This window comes from Entelurus aequoreus, linkage group LG19 (assembly GCF_033978785.1).
Source record: "Entelurus aequoreus isolate RoL-2023_Sb linkage group LG19, RoL_Eaeq_v1.1, whole genome shotgun sequence".
Lineage (NCBI taxonomy): Eukaryota > Metazoa > Chordata > Actinopteri > Syngnathiformes > Syngnathidae > Entelurus > Entelurus aequoreus.
Genome location: NC_084749.1, coordinates 26,141,808 through 26,161,476, shown reverse-complemented (window position 1 = coordinate 26,161,476; position 19,669 = coordinate 26,141,808). Strand labels below are relative to the sequence as shown.

General features: G+C 41.7%; 1 protein-coding gene across 3 annotated transcripts in view; it reads right to left on the bottom strand.

Moving 5' to 3' along the window:
- Positions 1 to 19,669, bottom strand: part of LOC133635232 (glypican-5-like) — a 189,952-nt gene that overhangs the window by 109,620 nt on the left and 60,663 nt on the right. For all 3 annotated transcript variants that reach the window (XM_062028176.1, XM_062028175.1, XM_062028177.1), the window contains 2 exons: positions 2,292 to 2,842; positions 1,628 to 1,810 (listed from right to left, as the gene is read on the bottom strand). In XM_062028176.1, coding sequence (XP_061884160.1) covers positions 1,628 to 1,810; positions 2,292 to 2,842 — 734 coding nt within the window. The remainder of the gene's footprint in view (positions 1 to 1,627; positions 1,811 to 2,291; positions 2,843 to 19,669) is intronic.

Below are 19,669 nucleotides of genomic sequence, written 5' to 3'. Positions count from 1 at the left end.
AGTTTATTTTCGCTAAGTCGTAGTCAAGGTCTGTCGGCGGTGCACCGGTGGTCTGTCCATTTCGAGGCTTTCTTATTAGATTCCTAGCATGGGGTTGTCGGCAACGAGGGAAGCTGGCCCCTGCGCCCTTGAAACACACCTGAGCAGTGCGGGAGAGATCAGTGCATACATGACCTAATCTGAAAGCATCTTGCATGTGCATAGGACTCATAGCGGGTCGGCTTTCAGAAGTAACCACTTGGCCAATGACGGGGGGATCGTACTATTAATGATCTCTACTACCCCTACCTCAATCACATTTCGGTTTATTTCAAAAATTGAGAATATAATTAATCCAGGCAGTATGGCTATATGGTTTATTTACATAATTCATCATCAGAGGTCAACTGAAGGTGCAGTGGTGAGTGCTCGTGCCACACAGTGAAAAGGTTGTGGGTTCATTTCCTGAGTTTGGCATCTTTCTGTTGGTAGTTTGCATGTTCTCCCCCTCACTGTGTGGGTTCTCTCTCTGACGTGGGTTTATTGGCAGCACTAAATTAGCCCAAGTATGTGAATTATTGTCTATCTGGATTATCCCTGCGATGAGGTGGTGACTTGTCTGGCGCGTACCCTGCTTTTAATGCTCATATTTCTCAGATTTGTCTCAGACATCTAATTTAAATCTCTTTATATGAGATATCCTCTGTGCATCCCACTTCTCAAGTATTGCTCAAGTGATTATCTCAGCTCAACCTCCTATGTCTCAGTAACGTTTTATCTCTTTTTAGCTTATCTTTTGCTCCTAAGGGTCGCTTAGGAGCAATAAATAAGAAACAAATGATCACATAATGAAACAAATATGAAAAGTTAAAATTGATCTCAATATACGAGATTGAGCAACAGAGGAGCGAACACATTTTGCTATGGGCAAGCACACAGCCAAGGGGTAACATAATGCTACAAAAGCGGTGTTTAAAAAAGTTTATGATCTCAGATGACAGTGTGGATGGCTATATAAATAAACTTTGATTGAATGATTGATGCATATTTGTACATGCTATCGTAGCGTAATGAAGCTGGGTCGTTAGCGTCAGTGTCTGTGTTAGTATTATTTATTTACAATGTCATTCTTTTTTGTATTGTTTCAGTTTCACAAACTCCTCAGTAAATTCACCAAAAGGTCACAGTGGATTTAATGAGTCTGTTTAGCTGCGGAACCTGCTCACTTCTTGGCTTCTCTTTTGTAATGCTTCCGCAGCTAGTGGATCCATGAAGATGACTTGTTTTGTTTTACTGCTGTGTTACAGACACCATTAAGGTAACATTTACAGAATCTTTATGTGTAAATAACTAATTTCACCATGTATATATCTGTGGCTTATAGTGCGGTGCAGCTAATATATGGAAAAATATATATTTTTAATTTAGTAGGAGCAGTTTATATAACGGTGCGCTCTATTGTCCGGAAAATAAGGTCATTTATATATTTCTGTGAAATTTCATCAGATCGCCTCATATTTTTTTGTGCTGATATGCCATATCATATTTCAGTAAACATTTTAGGTACCAATATGATTTAACAGCTGTTTTAGCCGATGCAGAGGTTACATCTCTTTGTCCTCATTAGCAGTGTGTTTGGTCTCCTTACAATTGCTGTGATTCTTGGCCCATGCAGTTGTGCGTGCAGGATGGCGTCATTCACGTGGTTCCTGGTAGCCAACAGTGCTAGCTCCATGCTGTTGTGGTTGCTGCTGGTCGCTAAAGTCGCTGCTAACTGTTGGAGCAATACCACCAAATTCTTCCAAGGGGCAGCAAGCTCCGATATCCCCACCTAAAATAAAGGACGACAATAGTGACATAATTGGGATACATCTGACTGGAAGACCTCACAGGTTGAGCTCTGGTATTAAAACCACATTGTTCATATGTTTGTATTTCATATTCAAGGATCAATTAAGTTGGCAAATCGAGGTTCCACTGTATGAAGTTCTGTGTGGCTCTCCACTCCCCTTTCCGCTCATCACTGTCTTTGCCAACATGTCTTCAGTAGAGGTAAAAGTACTATTGAACATTTATCAATTTCATGCGTCATGTATTTTTATTTTTGCCCTGTTTTCTGCACTTAAAACTACAATTATATTCTATATAATGTATTTTGTGTTATTATTTCTGTTTTCGTACGATTTGTTTTGCACGAAACAGTGAGCGAGAGTGTCAACTTTTCAAAGCCTGAAGGGAACCCAATACAGAGCAATACATGCAGAAACATATCAAAGTAATGAAGATACATGTGTAAATATATAAAGACTTACCAGGCATCCTCTCATAACGTTAACACAAAGTCCAGTACAGGGCCTGATCAGCGTCAGACCTCTGCAATGGGAGCAATACTGCATCCTTACTAAGCTCCGCCCACACTCTCTAGATAACGTTGCCTTTTCGGTTGCATCCACAACGTCCCCCGCCAGTCTTAGCAATCGGCTCAGTGCTCGGCCTCCTCCCAGCGCACGGGAAAGGCTGGAGACCAGAAGTCGAGGATGTGGCCCAAATGGACTGACATCCTGTTGCGTCATCCTGAGGCAGTCTTTATTATTGGGTGAGGAGGCAGAGGGAAAAGAGTGGGCTGACAGATGGCCAATACCAGGGTTAAGAAGTCGGCGGTAGACCAATGGGAAGAGGTCATTATAGAAACGCCGCACTCCGTGTTCTAATGAGGTATCAGCGTCTCCTGAAAGATGGCGTTTAATGTCATTGAAAAGCTGAAGAACAAGGGGACGACAGTCTGATGCCAGGCTGGCGTAGGCGCTGTCAAACAGGGTGTTGGTCAAATTAGATGTGAAGGACACAAGCGAATCAAAGGTGTCTAGAGAAAAAGAGAGGACAGAAGAAAAGGTAAAAACATGCTGTTAACATGCATACATTCTCAAGTTGTTCTAACACTCAGCTGAATAACTCATTGTATATCACTGTATTGGGTTGACCTGAGGTTCTGCAAAATTTTATAAATGGAAATGCGTTTTTATTTTATTTTGGCTTGCATTATAGGCTATGTAATACATAATTGGCCTTATCACAAATGTGAGTCTGAAGAGTAGAGCCCCTATATTTGCTGGTGTTACATTCCAAGACATAGCACATAGGAAAATATGAATAATGGGGGCACCTATACAATTCCGAAAAAAATAAAATAAATTGTAACTGGTTAAGACCAGTGGTTCCCAAACTTTTTCCACCTCAGAAAACACTTTGCTCTCCAAGTACCACCATCCAACATTAAAATAATGTAACGTGGTAGGCCCAAATATTCATTAAAAACAAGGCACACATTTTATTTGACAATTAATATTTAATATTTTTGGCCAGTGTAACATTACACACAGTTTGAACAGTAACACTATGTCTGAACATTTAAATATGTGACTCTTTGGCATATCAGTAGATGAAGCCACAGTTTGAGAATCACTGCTCTAAACCCTATAATTTGACTCCCACAGTTATCAGTGGCATTCTAAAATTCATTTTAACACATGAACAAACCAGTGTACAGTATTGTACTTGCAAAATGTGCAGTTACAAAACATTGTCTAGTTATAACTTCTTTCTGCTAGAAAATGTTGCGTGAATTGACTTGAGAGATGATGCATATGTACACACTTTTTTTTTCCAGCTGATACACCCATCAAACCACTATATATTGACTTTACCATTATAAAAAAAATATATATATATATATATATATATATATATATATATATATATATATATATATATATATATATATATATATATATATATATATATATATATATATACATATATTTATAATTTAAAACAGAAAAATTTTATCTCTCACGAATGTTAAACATCAAATAGGCAAGGGCATACTTGCCAACCTTGAGACCAACATGGATTGTGTGCAATGACTCGGCTAACTGCTGGCCTGCTGTGCAGTGAGACCGTATTGCTATATGAATTATATTATACATTTCCATAGTTTAGTTAGCTGAGGTATATAATGTACAGTGTATTTTGTCAACAACTGTATGTGTGTAACGTATTTCTTGTGCTGAGCGATCATAAAACTGGAGGCTCGTCTCATAACCCCGCCTCCTGGTGCCAAGCACCTCCACCGCAGAATGCATCGCCCGACGGGAGCACCACACCAACCAAAGCCCACACCCAAACCCTCCACGTGCAAGACCGAATCCACCCAAAAAAAGTCACTTAACAAGAAGCCAAAAAGTGCAAAAACAACAATGCTCGCGCGGCGCGCCGGAGGAGCCGTGAACAGGGACACAACATTAGGTACACCTGCAGACAGCAGCGCGGATTTCATATTTCATTTATTCACAACTCTTCCAACAGGAACACCACTGTTCCCGCACTTATAAGTAAAGGTAAGACCATAATAACGTTTTTTTTATTAAATGTGCTTTTTTGTGTGCTACAATTTGTAAGTGTAAAGTTAAAGTTAAGTATACCAATGATCAGGGGCGCCGCTAGGGATTTTGGGCCCCATGAAAAGAATCTTTACAGGACACCCATTATTTTTTCTGTATTATAATTTAATCATCATTAGGGGCCTCTCTGGGCCCCCCTCCATCAAGGGCCCCTAGAATCCGTCTCCTTTACGCCCCCTTTTCGGCGCCCCTGCCAATGATTGTCACACACACACTAGGTGTGGTGAAATTTGTCCTCTGCATTTGACCCATCCCCTTGTTCACCCCCTGGGAGGTGAGGGGAGCAGTGGGCAGCAGCAGCGCTGTGCCTGGGAATCATTTTTGGTGATTTAACCCCCAATTCCAACCCTTGATGCTGAGTGCCAAGCAGGGAAGAATGCTGGTATGAGCTTTTAAACATAACCCGTTAACTGCTGCCAATCACATGGTGAATAAGATACTATTTAGGGTACATATATTTGTAAATCTGACTGTGATGAAGTCAGTGCCTCACCTGACATGAACCTCACCGCACGCCGCTGTTACATGCTATAGTATAATTGTATTGTTATAATTTTATTGCATGATTTTTGTATCTCTTTAATTTAGGTAGCGAGGGACTGCAGAGGAAAATAACTATTTAGCTATAATCTGGTGCAGAAAATTACTGTCTTTGAGCTTAATGTTTCTGTGCATTGTCCTTTCAAATAAAGACTAAACTAAACTAACTAAACTAACTAAGCAAGATCGAATGTGCAACTAGAGAATTAGTGCTTTGGACAACAGAAGTCTAACTAGAACAGTTTAACAAGATTAATAAATCATCTGAGAGACTAATATACACACATTGCCACAACACTGTAAATCATAGATATGAATGGGTGTTCAAGCTGCATCACCAGCTAAAGCCATATAATGATAAAGTCATAACATCTGATAATGAAGTACAATAAAATAATTAAAGATGTACAAATATTCCAGTTATTATTGAAATGTAATCACAATCGAATCGTGAGGTCCCCTAGTCACCTGTATGTACAAAAAGGTAAGAATAATCAAAGTGAAGGAAGTGAAAGCAACAAAGTCATGGTCAGCAGACAAAGAAGTGAAGCAAAATATTACAAAAGTTATAACAAGGAAAAAACACCACTTACAACACTGAACTGAAATGTAAGCCACAACGCTAAAGCTAATAATACAATAGGTGTCTCAGCCTGTTCACTGATGCCAAGTAGTACGTGTTGCACGCAATACTGTAGACCAGGGGTGTCAAACTCATTTTTATTGAGGGCCACATTGCAATTATGGCTGCACTGAGAAGGCCATTTTAACAAGCAATATATATGAATATAACATGTACCATAATAGCCTCATTTCACAATTTGTAAAAGTAACTATTTTTGCTGATTATTATTATTATATTGTATGTTTTACTAACAGATTAATGGATAACTTACTTTTAAATCTAAAGTCAAGTGACAAGCAGACATTTAATTAGTTATTTGTGATGACCTTTGAACGTGTTGTTGAATGACTAGATCAGGGGTGTCAAACCCATTTTAGCTCTGGGGCCACATGGAGAAAAATCTACTCCCAAGTGGGCCGCACTGGTAAAATCACGGCACGGTAACTTAAAAATAAAGACAACTTCCGAATTTTTTTTTGTTAAAAAATAGAACAAGCACATTCTGAAATTGTACAAATCATGTTTTTTTTTTTACAATTACCTGTTGCGTTTAGTAGAATATATACTTTATTTGTAGTTATTTATATTTTCTGAATAAATTATGTGATATTGCTCATCCGTCAACTCATTGGTGTTAATTTTCAATCTATCAAGATAAAACAATTATATCAAAATCACATTAAATTATGTTATTTATGTAGTTTGATCATTTTCCTCGACTGATGTACTAACATCATGTGGTTTATTTTGTACAAATATACAAATAATTGCTATTGTGACATCCAGTGGACACATTTAGAACAGCTGTTTTTTTCATTCAAAAATTTCAGGGTAATTTTTATATTTAGTAAACTCATCCCGCGGGCCGGATAAAACCTGTTCGCGGGCCTGATCCGGCCCTCGGGCCGTACGTTTGACACCCCTGGACTAGATAATATTAAATTGTAGAACATATGCAATCGCATGCAGTACATTTTTTCTGTCAAAATTACCAGAAAGTGCTTTTTTTTTGCAGGCCACATAAATGTTGTGGAAGGCCATGAACATTATGTGGCAGGCCACATAAAAGATGTGACGGACTACAAAAAATGACATTTAAATGCCCACGTTAAGTGATGTGGCATGCCACGTAAGTAATGTGGCAAGCCATTTTATGGTCCACATAAAATGACATTAAAATGACCACATTAAATGGTGTGGTAGACCAATTAAATTACGTGGCAGACCACGGTAAATGATGTGACTGACCACATAAACTGATATTAAAATGACCACATTAAATTATTTGGTGGGCATTAAGTGGTGTGGTAGGCCACCTTAAATTATGTGGCCGACAACATAATATGACATTAAAATGACCGCATTAAATGGTGTGAGAGGCCACACAAATTATGTGGCAGGCCACCTAAATTAGGTGGCAGACAACATAAAATTACATTAAAATTACCACGTTAAAGGCCTACTGAAATGAATTTTTTTTATTTAAACGGGGATAGCAGATCCATTCTATGTGTCATACTTGATCATTTCGCGATATTGCCATATTTTTGCTGAAAGGATTTAGTATAGAACAACGACGATAAAGTTCGCAACTTTTGGTCGCTGATTAAAAAAAGCCTTGCCTGTACCGGAAGTAGCGTGACGTGGCAGGTTGAAAGGCTCCTCATATTTCCCCATTGTTTTCAATGCAGCGAGAGCGATTCGGACCAAGAAAGCGACGATTACCCCATTAATTTGAGCGAGGATGAAAGATTTGTGGATGAGGAATGTTAGAGTGAATAATAATAATAATACCCGGGATTTATATAGCGCTTTTCTAAGTACCCAAAGTCGCTTTACATGTTTTTTCTGAACCCATCAATCATTCACACCTGGTGGTGGTAAGCTACTTTCGTAGCCACAGCTGCCCTGGGGTAGACTGACGGAAGCGTGGCTGCAATTTGTGCCTACGGCCCCTCCGACCACCACCTATCATTCATCATTCATTTCACCGGTGTGAGCGGCACCGGAGGCAAAGGGTGAAGTGTCCTGCCCAAGGACACAACAGCAGCGTTTTTTTTTTTTTAAGATGGTAAGAGGCGGGGAGCGAACCTGCAATCCTCAGGTTTCTGGCACGGTTGCTCTACCCACTACGCCACGCCGCCCCAAGGCAGGACTAGAGTGCAGTGCAGGGCGTATCTTTTTTCGCTCTGACCGTAACTTAGGTACAAGCTGGCTCATTGGATTCCACACTCTCTCCTTTTTCTATTGTGGATCACGGATTTGTATTTTAAACCACTTCGGATACTATATCCTCTTGAAAATGAGAGTCGAGAACATGATATGGACATTCACAGTGACTTTTATCTCCACAACAATACATCAGCGAAGCACTTTAGCTACGTAGCTAACGTGATAGCATCGTGCTTAACTGCATATAGAAACAAAATAAATAAGTCCCTTGACTGGAAGGATAGACAGAAAATCAACAATACTATTAAACCATGGACCTGTAAATACACGGTTAATGCTTTCCAGCCTGGCAAAGGTTAACAATGCTGTTGCTAACGACGCCATTGAAGCTAACTTAGCAACGGGACCTCACAGAGCTATGCTAAAAACATTAGCTATCCACCTACGCCAGCCAGCCCTCATCTGCTCATCAACACCTGTGCTCACCTACGTTCCAGCGATCGACGGAAGGACGAAGGACTTCACCCGATCATCCGTGCGGTCGGCGTCTAGCGGCGGCTAGCGCGTCTGCTATCCAAGTCAAAGTCCTCCTGCTTGTGTTGCTACAGCCAGCCGCTAATACACAGATCCCACCTACAACTTTCTTCTTTGCAGTCTTCATTGTTCATTAAACAAATTGCAAAAGATTCACCAACACAGATGTCCAGAATACTGTGGAATTTTGAGATGAAAACAGAGCTTTTTTGTATTGAATTCAATGTGTCCGCATACTTCCGTTTCAATGATTGACGTCATGCGCATACGTCATCGTACATATACGTTTTCAACCGGAAGTTTAGCGGGAACTTTAAAATTGCACTTTATAAGTTAACCCGGCCGTATTGGCATGTGTTGCAATGTTAAGATTTCATCATTGATATATAAACTATCAGACTGCGTGGTCGGTAGTAGTGGGTTTCAGTAGGCCTTTAAATGATGTAGCGGGCCACAAAAATAATGTGGTAGACTACATAAACTGACATTAAAATGACCACATTAAAATGACCACATTAAATGGTGTGGTAGGCCACTTAAATTACGTGGCATATGTGGCCGACCTCGATAAATGATGTGGCGGACCACATTAACTGACATTAAAATGACCACATTCAATTATTTAATGAGCAATATAAAATGATGTGGCGGGCCACAAAAATGACCGCATTAAGTGGTGTGGTAGGCCATTTTAGATTATGTGTGTTGTGTTTTTATTTCCCTGCCTTCTCTTTTATTGTGATGTGTTTCCTCAGCTCATTAGCCTCCAGCGAGGGGCGGACACTAAGGCACACCTGCAACTGATTTCTACCGAGGAGTATTTAGGTTGTCACCCACAGCTGGGTCTTGCCGGTTATTTTATCCTGCACCTCCCACGTGCATGTGCCTGCTTCGCCTCGTCAGTCCTGGTACGTTGCCTCTCCTTAGTCCTGTAATTCCTCACCCCTTTGTGTTTGTTTCCTAGCCTCCTTGAGGCAGCAAGGACTTTATGCTGTGCTTAGTGCGCCCTGGCTTTTCCCCTGCCGACCACTGAGGAACCTGTTTTTGATGGTATTCATGGTGTGCACTTCTGCCCCATCGCTTTTTGTTACACTTTTTGGACTTATTAAATTTTTTCCTTTTTGTTATTCAACCTTGCCTCCCGTCTCTGCATCCCGGGGTCACCCCCCTTGATCAGTTCTTAACAATGTGGCTGACAACATAATATGACATTAAAATGACCGCATTAAATGGTGTGGTAGGCCACACAAATTATGTGGCAGGCCACCTAAATTAGGTGGCGGACAACATAAAATTACATTAAAATGACCACTTTAAATGATGTGGTAGGCCACTTAAATGATGTGTCATATGTGGCCGACCACGGTAAATGATTTGGCTGACCACATTAACTGACATTAAAATGACCACGTTAAATTATTTAATGAGCAACATAAAATGAAGTGGCGGGCCACAAAAATAATGAATTAAAATGACCGCTTTAAATGGCCAGTCGGTTCATCCCGCAGCGCCAGTTCTGCTTACCAAAAGTGGCGCACTCGGCTCACTCAGCCGGGCCTCTTACCCATTTAAAGTTTGAAAATAGGTTGAGATCGTTTCGGCCCCACGGCCTCTAGTCATTCGCTTTACCAGATAAAACTGCCATTAACTGACATTAAAATGACCACATTAAATTATTTAGTGAGCAACATAAAATTATATAGTGGGCCACAAACAAAATGAATTAAAATGGCCGCATTAAGTGGTAGGTCACCTTAAATTATGTGGCAGGCCACCTAAATTAGGTGGCGGACAACATGTATTATGGGGTTATACTTGTATAGCGCTTTTCTACTTTCAAGGTACTCAAAGCGCCTTGACACTATTTCCACATTCACCCATTCACACACTGATGGCGGGAGCTGCCATGCAAGGCCATAACCACGACCCATCAGGAGCAAGGGTGAAGTGTCTTGCTCAAGGACACAACAGACGTGACGAGGTTGGTAGAAGGTGGGGATTGAACCAGGAAGCCTCAGGTTGCTGACACGGCCACTCTCCCAACTGCGCCACGCCGTCCCCACATAATACATAAAATGACATTAAAATGACCACAGTAAATGATGTGGTAGGCCACTTAAATGATGTAGCATATGTAGCTCACCACAGTAAATGATGTGGCCGACCACATTAACTGACCACATTCAATTATTTAGTGAGCAACATAAAATGATGTGGTGGGCCACAAAAATAATGAATGTGTGGTAGGTCATCTTAAATTAGGTGGCTGACAAAATAAAATGAAATTAAAATGACCGCGTTGAATGACTTGGCGGGCAACACAAAAAGAAGTGTTGTCAACAAAAATAATGTGACAGACCTGCTCTTGACACCTATTCTGTAGGCACGTTGGTAACAGTATATCAAAATTGTGTTTTAAAACAATAACAACATTGTTCAGCACCTCATACAAGAAATAGTCTCACCAACAATATAGTTTGACCTATTTTCAATCGACAGTAATTGAGTATTTTCCCTATGGTGACTGTTACACTTGCTGTGCCGATTTTAGAAGATGTGTCATTTTCATTGCATTGCATATTAGTGTGCGTTTATTCTTGCATTTCTGACTAACCTTGAGTCCCTTCAACCAAAAGCTCTCCAAACCGAAATAGCTCACTTGTTAATGCATCCTGTTTTCACTACCCGGTTATCTATAGACAGGTGATTATGAGCCAGACCTTATGATCTATTATGTTTCTTATGTCTGACAGGATCTAATACAGTGCACGGCTCTCTCCAATCCACAGTGACGGTATATGCAAGCGGTGTGGGTCTATGTTTGAAACTTGCCATTTCAACACATTGATGTCAATCTGATGGCATCTGGACACACACACACACACACACACACACACACACACACACACACACACACACACAGAGACAACTGGGTGCAAGGGAGAAAGACACCTATTTATCTGTGACTTTCACCACGTCACAGGCCAGTTTGTCTGGCACAACTTTGTACAGCTGCACATACACATAATACTTAAAAACAAATCCTTGAACAACAAGTACAGTGTTGTAACCCCAACCTTTTAATCTTGTAATTATGTTCGTTATTCAACCAGATATACGGACTATTTGGGGGTATCTCAAAAGAAGCAGCTATTAATAAAGACAAAACTGCAACTGCAGGGGCAGGGATCAAATGCCTTAAGTACTTGGTGTGAACGTCTGGCCTCATGTGTTTGCATGCCCGTGTCCTGGCAGTAGTTGCTCCAAGACAAACAGCATCAAGTGACAAGGCTAGGGCTCAATCCGAATTCTTTTCTTAGCCGTTAACCCTTGGTTTTGCGCGTTCCCGTCGAACCAGTGGTGTACGAATTCTCGAAGGGATCTTCAGTCCTCCAAAACGAAATAAGCAAATTTTAAAAATGTGTGTTTTTATAGTAATAATGCTAATGTTTTTGTCAGACATGACCTTCTCTTCAGTCTCTATGATTGGCTGACATCTGTGATGTGGAGGGATAGGGCTATAAGGTCTTAGAGTGCTTGATGAAACACATGCAGACACACACTGGGGTATTGGATATGGCGTAAACAGAGCCTGGCTACAACCGCTCTGGGCATGTCTCAAGTTACTCTAGAGGCCTATAATGAGTGTGTTTAAGAGAGGGGATCCTTTGAGAGTGTCAGCTAATCCGTTGAAGAACACTGGGGTCACTCATAATTAATTGAACCCATCGGGCCAAAATTATGTTGTTTAATTAGGCATACACAATTAATATGCTAAGCAAGGCTAGATTTGGTTTGTGGCCCCATTTTGGTCTTTAATATTACCTATTTAGTATTATTTTTACTATTATTTTTATTACACTCCTGAATTATTAGACACACTACCCTGAACCTAAGGTCATCGCCACACAAACACACACGCAGTATGTTAACATGCACTAAAAAACAGAGGTGGGACCAAGTCATTGCTTTGCAAGTCACAAGTAAGTCTCAAGTCTTTGCCCTCAAGTCTCGAGTCAAGTCCCGAGTCAAGACAGGCAAGTCCCGAGTCAAGTACAAAGTCAAGACTGGAAAGTCTCAAGTCAAGTCACAAGTCCTGCATTTTGAGTTTCGAGTCCTTTCAAGTCCTTTTGACCACAGACTAATATATTTACACAGATTGTGTATGCTTTTAAACCGCTGTATTTATTTATTAAAACAAGTGCATTTGAAATAGCAGGAAAGAAAATAGTACTGACATTGCAATTCATAATAGCACTATTAACCAGTCATTTTAATAGTTTAAACAATTTTAAACATTTAACTCATTCCTTTACAGAATAAACACATTTGCAAAAACATGTGCAACTGTACTTATTTGTACAAAAGTGTTAACATTGTATTTCCATGGCATATTGCATTGTAACTAGTTCTACATCAGTTTCTATTCTGTTCTTACCTTATCTCATTGATCTCATCTCATACTGTATGTGTGTTGATGTGTGCGTACAAATGAAAAACATTACAAATACATGAACATAACAATGGACAGAGTTGTACTTTTTAGATGTCAGGGCCCTATGCAATATGTACACATATTCTTAATATAGTATACATTTTAACTGACCTTTATTTGACTAGGTTTGTCTTTTTGTAGGTGGCTAAAATATGCGGTGCTGCTGACCGCCGTCTAACGTTATGTTACTGTGTGTGATACATTGACTAACGTAACGTTAAGTGTAGGTACCTCATGCAACCCTGCTTAAAAAATCACTTGACAAAAAGTATGAATAAGGTAGCAAACTGCAGTGGACGCAACATATTGCCGTGTTTGAAATGACGTTATAACCATAAACATCTTATAAGTAGACGCAATATTGGTTGCTGTGACGCGAGCAATTTGCATCTTGAAGTGGTGATGAGGAGCCGGCGAGCAGCCTAAACTGACAGTTGACAGGTAGAAAACAAAGATGCCGGGCTGGTGTTCAGCGTTTTCCTGATCAAATGAGCGGACTGTTGAAAATAGGAATCGGGGGATTACTTTTCACAAGTAAGATTTAACATTAATGTACTATTGGTTGTATTTTATGAAAATAACATTACCACAGAGTTGAGAAGGAGCAAAGATCTTCAATATTTGTATGTGAAAATCACAATAAATCTTCTGGGGGAGGATGACGCCCCTACAGGGGTTTGGTTTACAAACTTTCAGCCCCACCTAAAACAAAATTCACCAGCCGCCATTGATTATGATGCATTCTCATTTTAGGCAAAATATAAGACAATACTTTCTTAACAGTATAATTGTAACTAGGAATAAGTCTTCGAGTAACAATATTCAAATACTGACATTGTTGGGTAAAACAGAATTTGGTTTTATTCCGAATCCAGTGAAACGGATTGGTGGTTTTAGCTGATATAAAGACTTTCAGGTGTTTATATATGTTTAAGTATTTGGCAGACGCTTTTATCCAAAGCGACATACATAAAAAATACATATATAACAATCACTGTAAACATGATCATTTAAGGGAAGAATGTAATACAAAATATCAATACAAAGTGTCAAGACAGAATAAACTCTCTGCTGCTGCAGCAACAGAGATACGGTCTATAAGATATATAGATATCTAATGTATTCATACATTGTTTATGTAGCATAGTAACGTAATCAGATTGTTTCTTCAATTTAAAAATAGCTGACCGTTTTTTCCCCCTTCTCTGGGATTATATTCCCAGTTTTAATCTCGGACGTCTGGTCACTTATAGCGTATAAGAATATTCTATTACTGTTAAGCAAACTATGAATAATAAAACATGTGTCTGTTATCATAGCTACACGTATGACAAAAAAGCGCGTGAAAATGAGTGGTATTCAGTGAGGTAAAATGAATTAAATGCGCTGACAGTTCATTGCTCCTGCCAAATGAATTGCACTGAGTGGAGCGGATCACCACTCCAAGATGGCGGCCCCGCGTCTCGTCTGCGCCAGTAGGCAGTAGTGCTCGATGCTGTGTACCCTTATAAGATGTCTATGGTTATGAATTTATGACGTAAGCAGTGAGTTTACAGCCTCACTGATTTAACTACACAGCAAATAAAAGTCATGTTACTTAGCCAATAAACGTTATCTTACATTCAAAACTTACCCTTCTTTGTGCAACTTCAAATGTCGAACGAAGTTGGAAGTTGTTGCGTCTCCGTCTGTAATATTCGAACTGCGTGATTTGCATACGGCAATTCGTTGACCAAGTCGTAGTTTTTATACCCGAACGAAACCAACTTTGGTATAAATCTTTCTCACTAGCGCGTTGTTTGACAACTCTTGTTCATTGGTTGTCCTGCAATTTGATTGGCTGGATGCTGTGTGATGAAAACAATGTAGATGTAATTTGATTGGCTGTTGTACTGAGAGCACACACGCTGACACGCAGCACACACGCTGATAGACTGACACGTACAAAATGAAAGCTACTGAGCGCTCCCAAATAACTTTTTAAGCTTTAGGTTTTGGGGAAAGTAGCAAGTCATGTCAAGTCAAAAGGCTCAAGTCCAAGTGAAGTCACAAGTCATTGATGTTAAAGTCTAAGTCGAGTTGCAAGTCTCTTTACATTTTGTCAAGTCGAGTCTAAAGTCATCAAATTCATGACTCGAGTCTGACTCGAGTCCAAGTCATGTGACTCGAGTCCACACCTCTGCTAAAAAATATATATATTTGACTTAATGTGGTTGACACTGGCTTTTTAAAACACACATTAAAACCTGGACAGCACAGTTATCATAGTCTGCTGATTTTTTAAATGTTACATTTATTAACACACACAAAAATATGGAAAAGGGGTACCGTATTGTTTCAAATATGAAAGGTACCAATCCATAATAGTGGATAATAATTATCATGATAATACATCATTACTATAATTGTGCATATTGTGGGGGGTAGGCATTCCCTGTCTTTAAAAAACTAGTGACGCCTCTGTTTGAAACTTTAATCAAGGTTCCTTGAATACACCACAGCTATGTGATACAAAAGTTAAACTTTAGAACGGGATTCGGCCCGCCAGCGTCCAAAACCCGGCCAGTGGGAAGTCCCAATTCATATTGTCTAAAGATGCATTTTCCCATCGATAACATGACATCATCGCGCTCACACACTACTGATGATGCGCACCCGTAAATTTTATCCGTCAGGTCTTCCATTCACGTTCACTGTTCATTTTAATATGTTAAGTCATTTTATGCATTTGTGTTTCGCACAAGTGGTAGAACATCTCACTCTGTGTTTTCTGGAATCTGATTATCTGGACTTGTCCAGTGACTGCTGAGAAAAGATCAGCTGACAACAGGGGAAAGTCCTTGTGACGGCATGGAGAGACAGCTGGCAGGAGGGAATAGACCCCAACGGGACAGTTGAGGGTTAGCTACCCGCGATTGTGGTCTCTCACACCTTGCAGTGTGTAGGAGACACCCCTCTTAGCTACGAAGAAGCAAACAAAGAGAATACCCCTAGAGTCTGCGAGAGCGGGGGCGAAAGATGACTCATCGGATGACAAAATGGTAACGACTGGACCGGAAACGACTACGAGTAAAGAAAGCTCAGTGCAAGATAACACCACAGCAACCAGCACAAGCCTTGTCACAGCAGTGGACCACAAACTGCAGATTTGTAGCTGTGGGTGGAGGAAAATAACATATTTTCGGGGCTTAAGGATTCACCAGGGAAAGAAAAAGTGCTTAAATGAAAAGAATCAGGGGCCTCGCATTGACCTCTTCTTGCAGAAGGAGTCAAATCAGTCGATAGAAGTTCACCAACTGGATGAAAACCATAGATTGGAGAGCATCAGCACCCCTGTAGCGGAAGAGGTATACTCAAGCACTGAACTAGTAGTGGAAGAAACACCAGCGGTGGATCCTACCCTAACTCCCCAACCTGCAGTCGAGCAGAGACTCCCAGGCCGCAGACTGAATAGTGACCTAATGCGGTCCATTGAACAACTCAAAGGCACAGCAGAGAAGAAGCTGGAGAAAATGGGAAACATCATCCATCAATACAGTGCAGAACGATTTGGGTTTTTAGAGATAAAAGCTGCTAAAACACATCCCACTCCACCCATCTCCAGGAGGCAACAGGAAATCAAGCGCCTTGTCAAAGAACTGAGACGACTCAGGAAACTGTGGAAGAGGGCCCCAGAATTGGAAAAGGAGGGCATATGTGCTCTCCAAGCTGACATTAAAACACGCCTGGCATCCCTCCGCAGAGCAGAGAGTCTATGCAAGCGAAGAAGGACGAAAGAACAAACAAGAACACGGTTCTACAAAGATCCTTTTAAATTCCTGAAGAATCTCTTTATTAAGGAGAAAAGTGGGGTCCTAAAAACAACAAAGTATGATTTAGAGGACCACCTGAGAGCAACCCACTCTGATCCAAGGCGTCATGAACACACGGCCATTCCACCAGACATTCCACCAATCGACCCCCCAAAGCATCAATTTGAGACCGGTCCTCCAACATGGAAGGAGGTCGAGAGGATTGTCCATCGGGCAAGAACAGCTTCAGCTCCTGGGCCAAACGGAGTCCCGTACAAGGTTTACAAGAACGCACCAGATGTCTGCAGGATTCTTTGGAGACTCATGAGAACGGTATGGCAGAAGAAAACCATTCCTAAAGCATGGCGTAGGGCAGGTGGGATCCTTATTCCAAAGGAGAAAGACGCCGCAAACATCAGTCAGTTCCGCCCAATTGCCTTGCTAAATGTGGAGGGTAAGATCTTCTTCAGTGTTATTGCACAAAGGATGGCCGAGTACCTGCGCAGAAATAACTATATAGATACATCTGTTCAGAAGGCAGGAGTACCAGGCTTCTCTGGGTGCCTAGAACATGCCAGTATGATCTGGCACCAGATCCAAATGGCAAAGCGGGAGAAAAGGGACCTTCACGCAGTCTTCTTGGATCTCGTAAATGCCTTTGGCTTTGTGCCCCATGAGCTCCTCTGGACTGCCTTCAAATTCTTTAACATCCCGGACACCATCACAACCTTGGTGAAAGTCTACTTTCATGACCTGCAGTTCTGCTTCTCAACACCAGAATTTACCACCTCATGGCAGCACCTGGAAATAGGCATCATGGCCGGATGTACTGTATCTCCCTTGGCATTTACCATGGCCATGGAGATCATCATTCGAGCCTCAAAATGGGTCGTAGGTGGACAAAAACTGGGCTCTTGCAGGCGCCTCCCTCCCTTCAGAGCCTACATGGATGACATCACCACTCTGACTACCACCATCCCTTGCACCAGGAGATTACTCAGAAAACTCGAGGAGAACATCAGTTGGGCTCAGATGAAGATTAATCCATCCAAGTCACGCAGCATCTCAGTGGTGAAGGGAGTGCTCGCTGATTTGCAGTTCTTCATTGGAGATGAGCCAATCCCCACTATATCCGAGCAGCCAGTCAAAAGTCTAGGAAGGCGATATGATGCAAGTCTACGAGATAAAGACCAGGTGAAGCAGTTGTGCAATGACATCAAAAGAGGCCTACTGGTGATTGACAATACCCAACTGCCTGGGAAGCTCAAGTCCTGGTGCCTTCAGTTCGGCTTACTACCCCGGGTGATGTGGCCCCTGGCAGTCTATGAGGTGCCCATCTCAACGGTGGAGAAGCTGGAGAGAAGAGTCACCGGCATACATAAAAAAGTGGCTTGGAGTTCCACGCTGTCTCACCACCATAGGCCTTTACGGTGACAGTATCCTCAAGTTGCCCCTTACCAGTCTTACAGAGGAGTTCAAGTGTGCCAAAACACGACTGCAGTTGACCTTGAATGAATCCAAAGATCCAGCGGTTAGGGAAAATGCACCAACATTGGTTTCAGGGCGCAAGTGGACACCAGCAAGAGCATTTGAAGAGGCAACAGCAGCTCTCAGACATGCTGACATTGTGGGGAATGTTCAGCAAGGTAGAGGAGGCCTTGGTCTTATGTCTAGTCGCCCTGCCTGGAGAAGTGTCAATGTGCCAACACGGAGGAAGATGGTGGTGGAGGAAGTACGGCATCAAGAGGAGGCCCTGAGATGGGCCAAGGCAGTCACCCTTGGCAAACAGGGTCGGTGGACTCGGTGGGAAGGCGTTGAAAGAAAGAAGTTGAGCTGGAGGGATGTATGGACCATGGATGCAAGGAGCTTAAGCGTTGCCATCAGAGCTACCTACGATGTCCTTCCGACCCCAACCAATCTCCAGCAGTGATTTGGCGAAGATCCATCATGCGCCCTTTGTGCTAAGCCAGCCTCCCTCCGACACATACTCACAGGTTGCAAAACCAGCCTCACTCAGGGGCGATATACTTGGCGCCACAACCAAGTTTTGAAGAGCCTTGCTTCCACACTGGAGGTAAAACGATCCAACATCAATGCACTACCACCACCAACATCTAAAACCTCATGGAGAACTACCTTTGTCCGTGAAGGGGTCACAGTTGCCGGGCGCAACGTTAACCCGTCAGAGAGAAGCTGTGTCCAGCACGCGACTGGAAGATGCTGGCAGATGTTGTCAAACAGCTGATTTTCCCCAGCGAGATCGCCACTACCACTTTGAGGCCTGACCTAGTGCTCTGGTCCACTTCCCACAAAAAGGCCTTCATTGTTGAGCTCACTGTACCCTGGGAGGAATCCATGGAGGAGGCATATGAGAGGAAATATTTGCGGTATTCCGAGCTGGCTGCGGAAGCTCAAAATCGCGGCTGGAATACTGAAGTCCGCCCTGTGGAGGTTGGGTGCAGAGGCTTTGTGGGAACCTCTACCGCAAAACTGCTGAGGGACTTGGGAGTCAGGGGTCAGTGCCTGCGTACAGCCATCAAAGCCGCATCTGAAGCAGCCGAAAAGAGCAGCCGGTGGCTCTGGCTGAAGAGGAATGATCCCAATTGGGCTCCCAACTAGTGCATCAGGAGGTATGCGGTCAGGCAAAGCTGACTCAGGGAACCGGACGCCCCTGCCATGCATAGTTCCCTGATAGGTCTGCCAACAAGGTGACTTTTATGGCTAATTGGGCTTGGGTCGCAAGCTAAGGTCTGATCATCCTGTAGCTGGCCGCCTCTGGAGAGGGTGTATAGTGTTAAAGGCCGAAACATCCAATGACCCAGAGGAACACTACTGATGATGCGCACCCGTAAATTTTATCCGTCAGGTCTTCCATTCACGTTCACTGTTCATTTTAATGTGTTAAGTCATTTTATGCATTTGTGTTTCGCACAAGAGGTAGAACATCTCACTCTGTGTTTTCTGGAATCTGAATATATATATATATAATAACGTGACATCATCGCGCTCATATATATATATATATATATATATATATATATATATATATATATATATATATATATATATATAT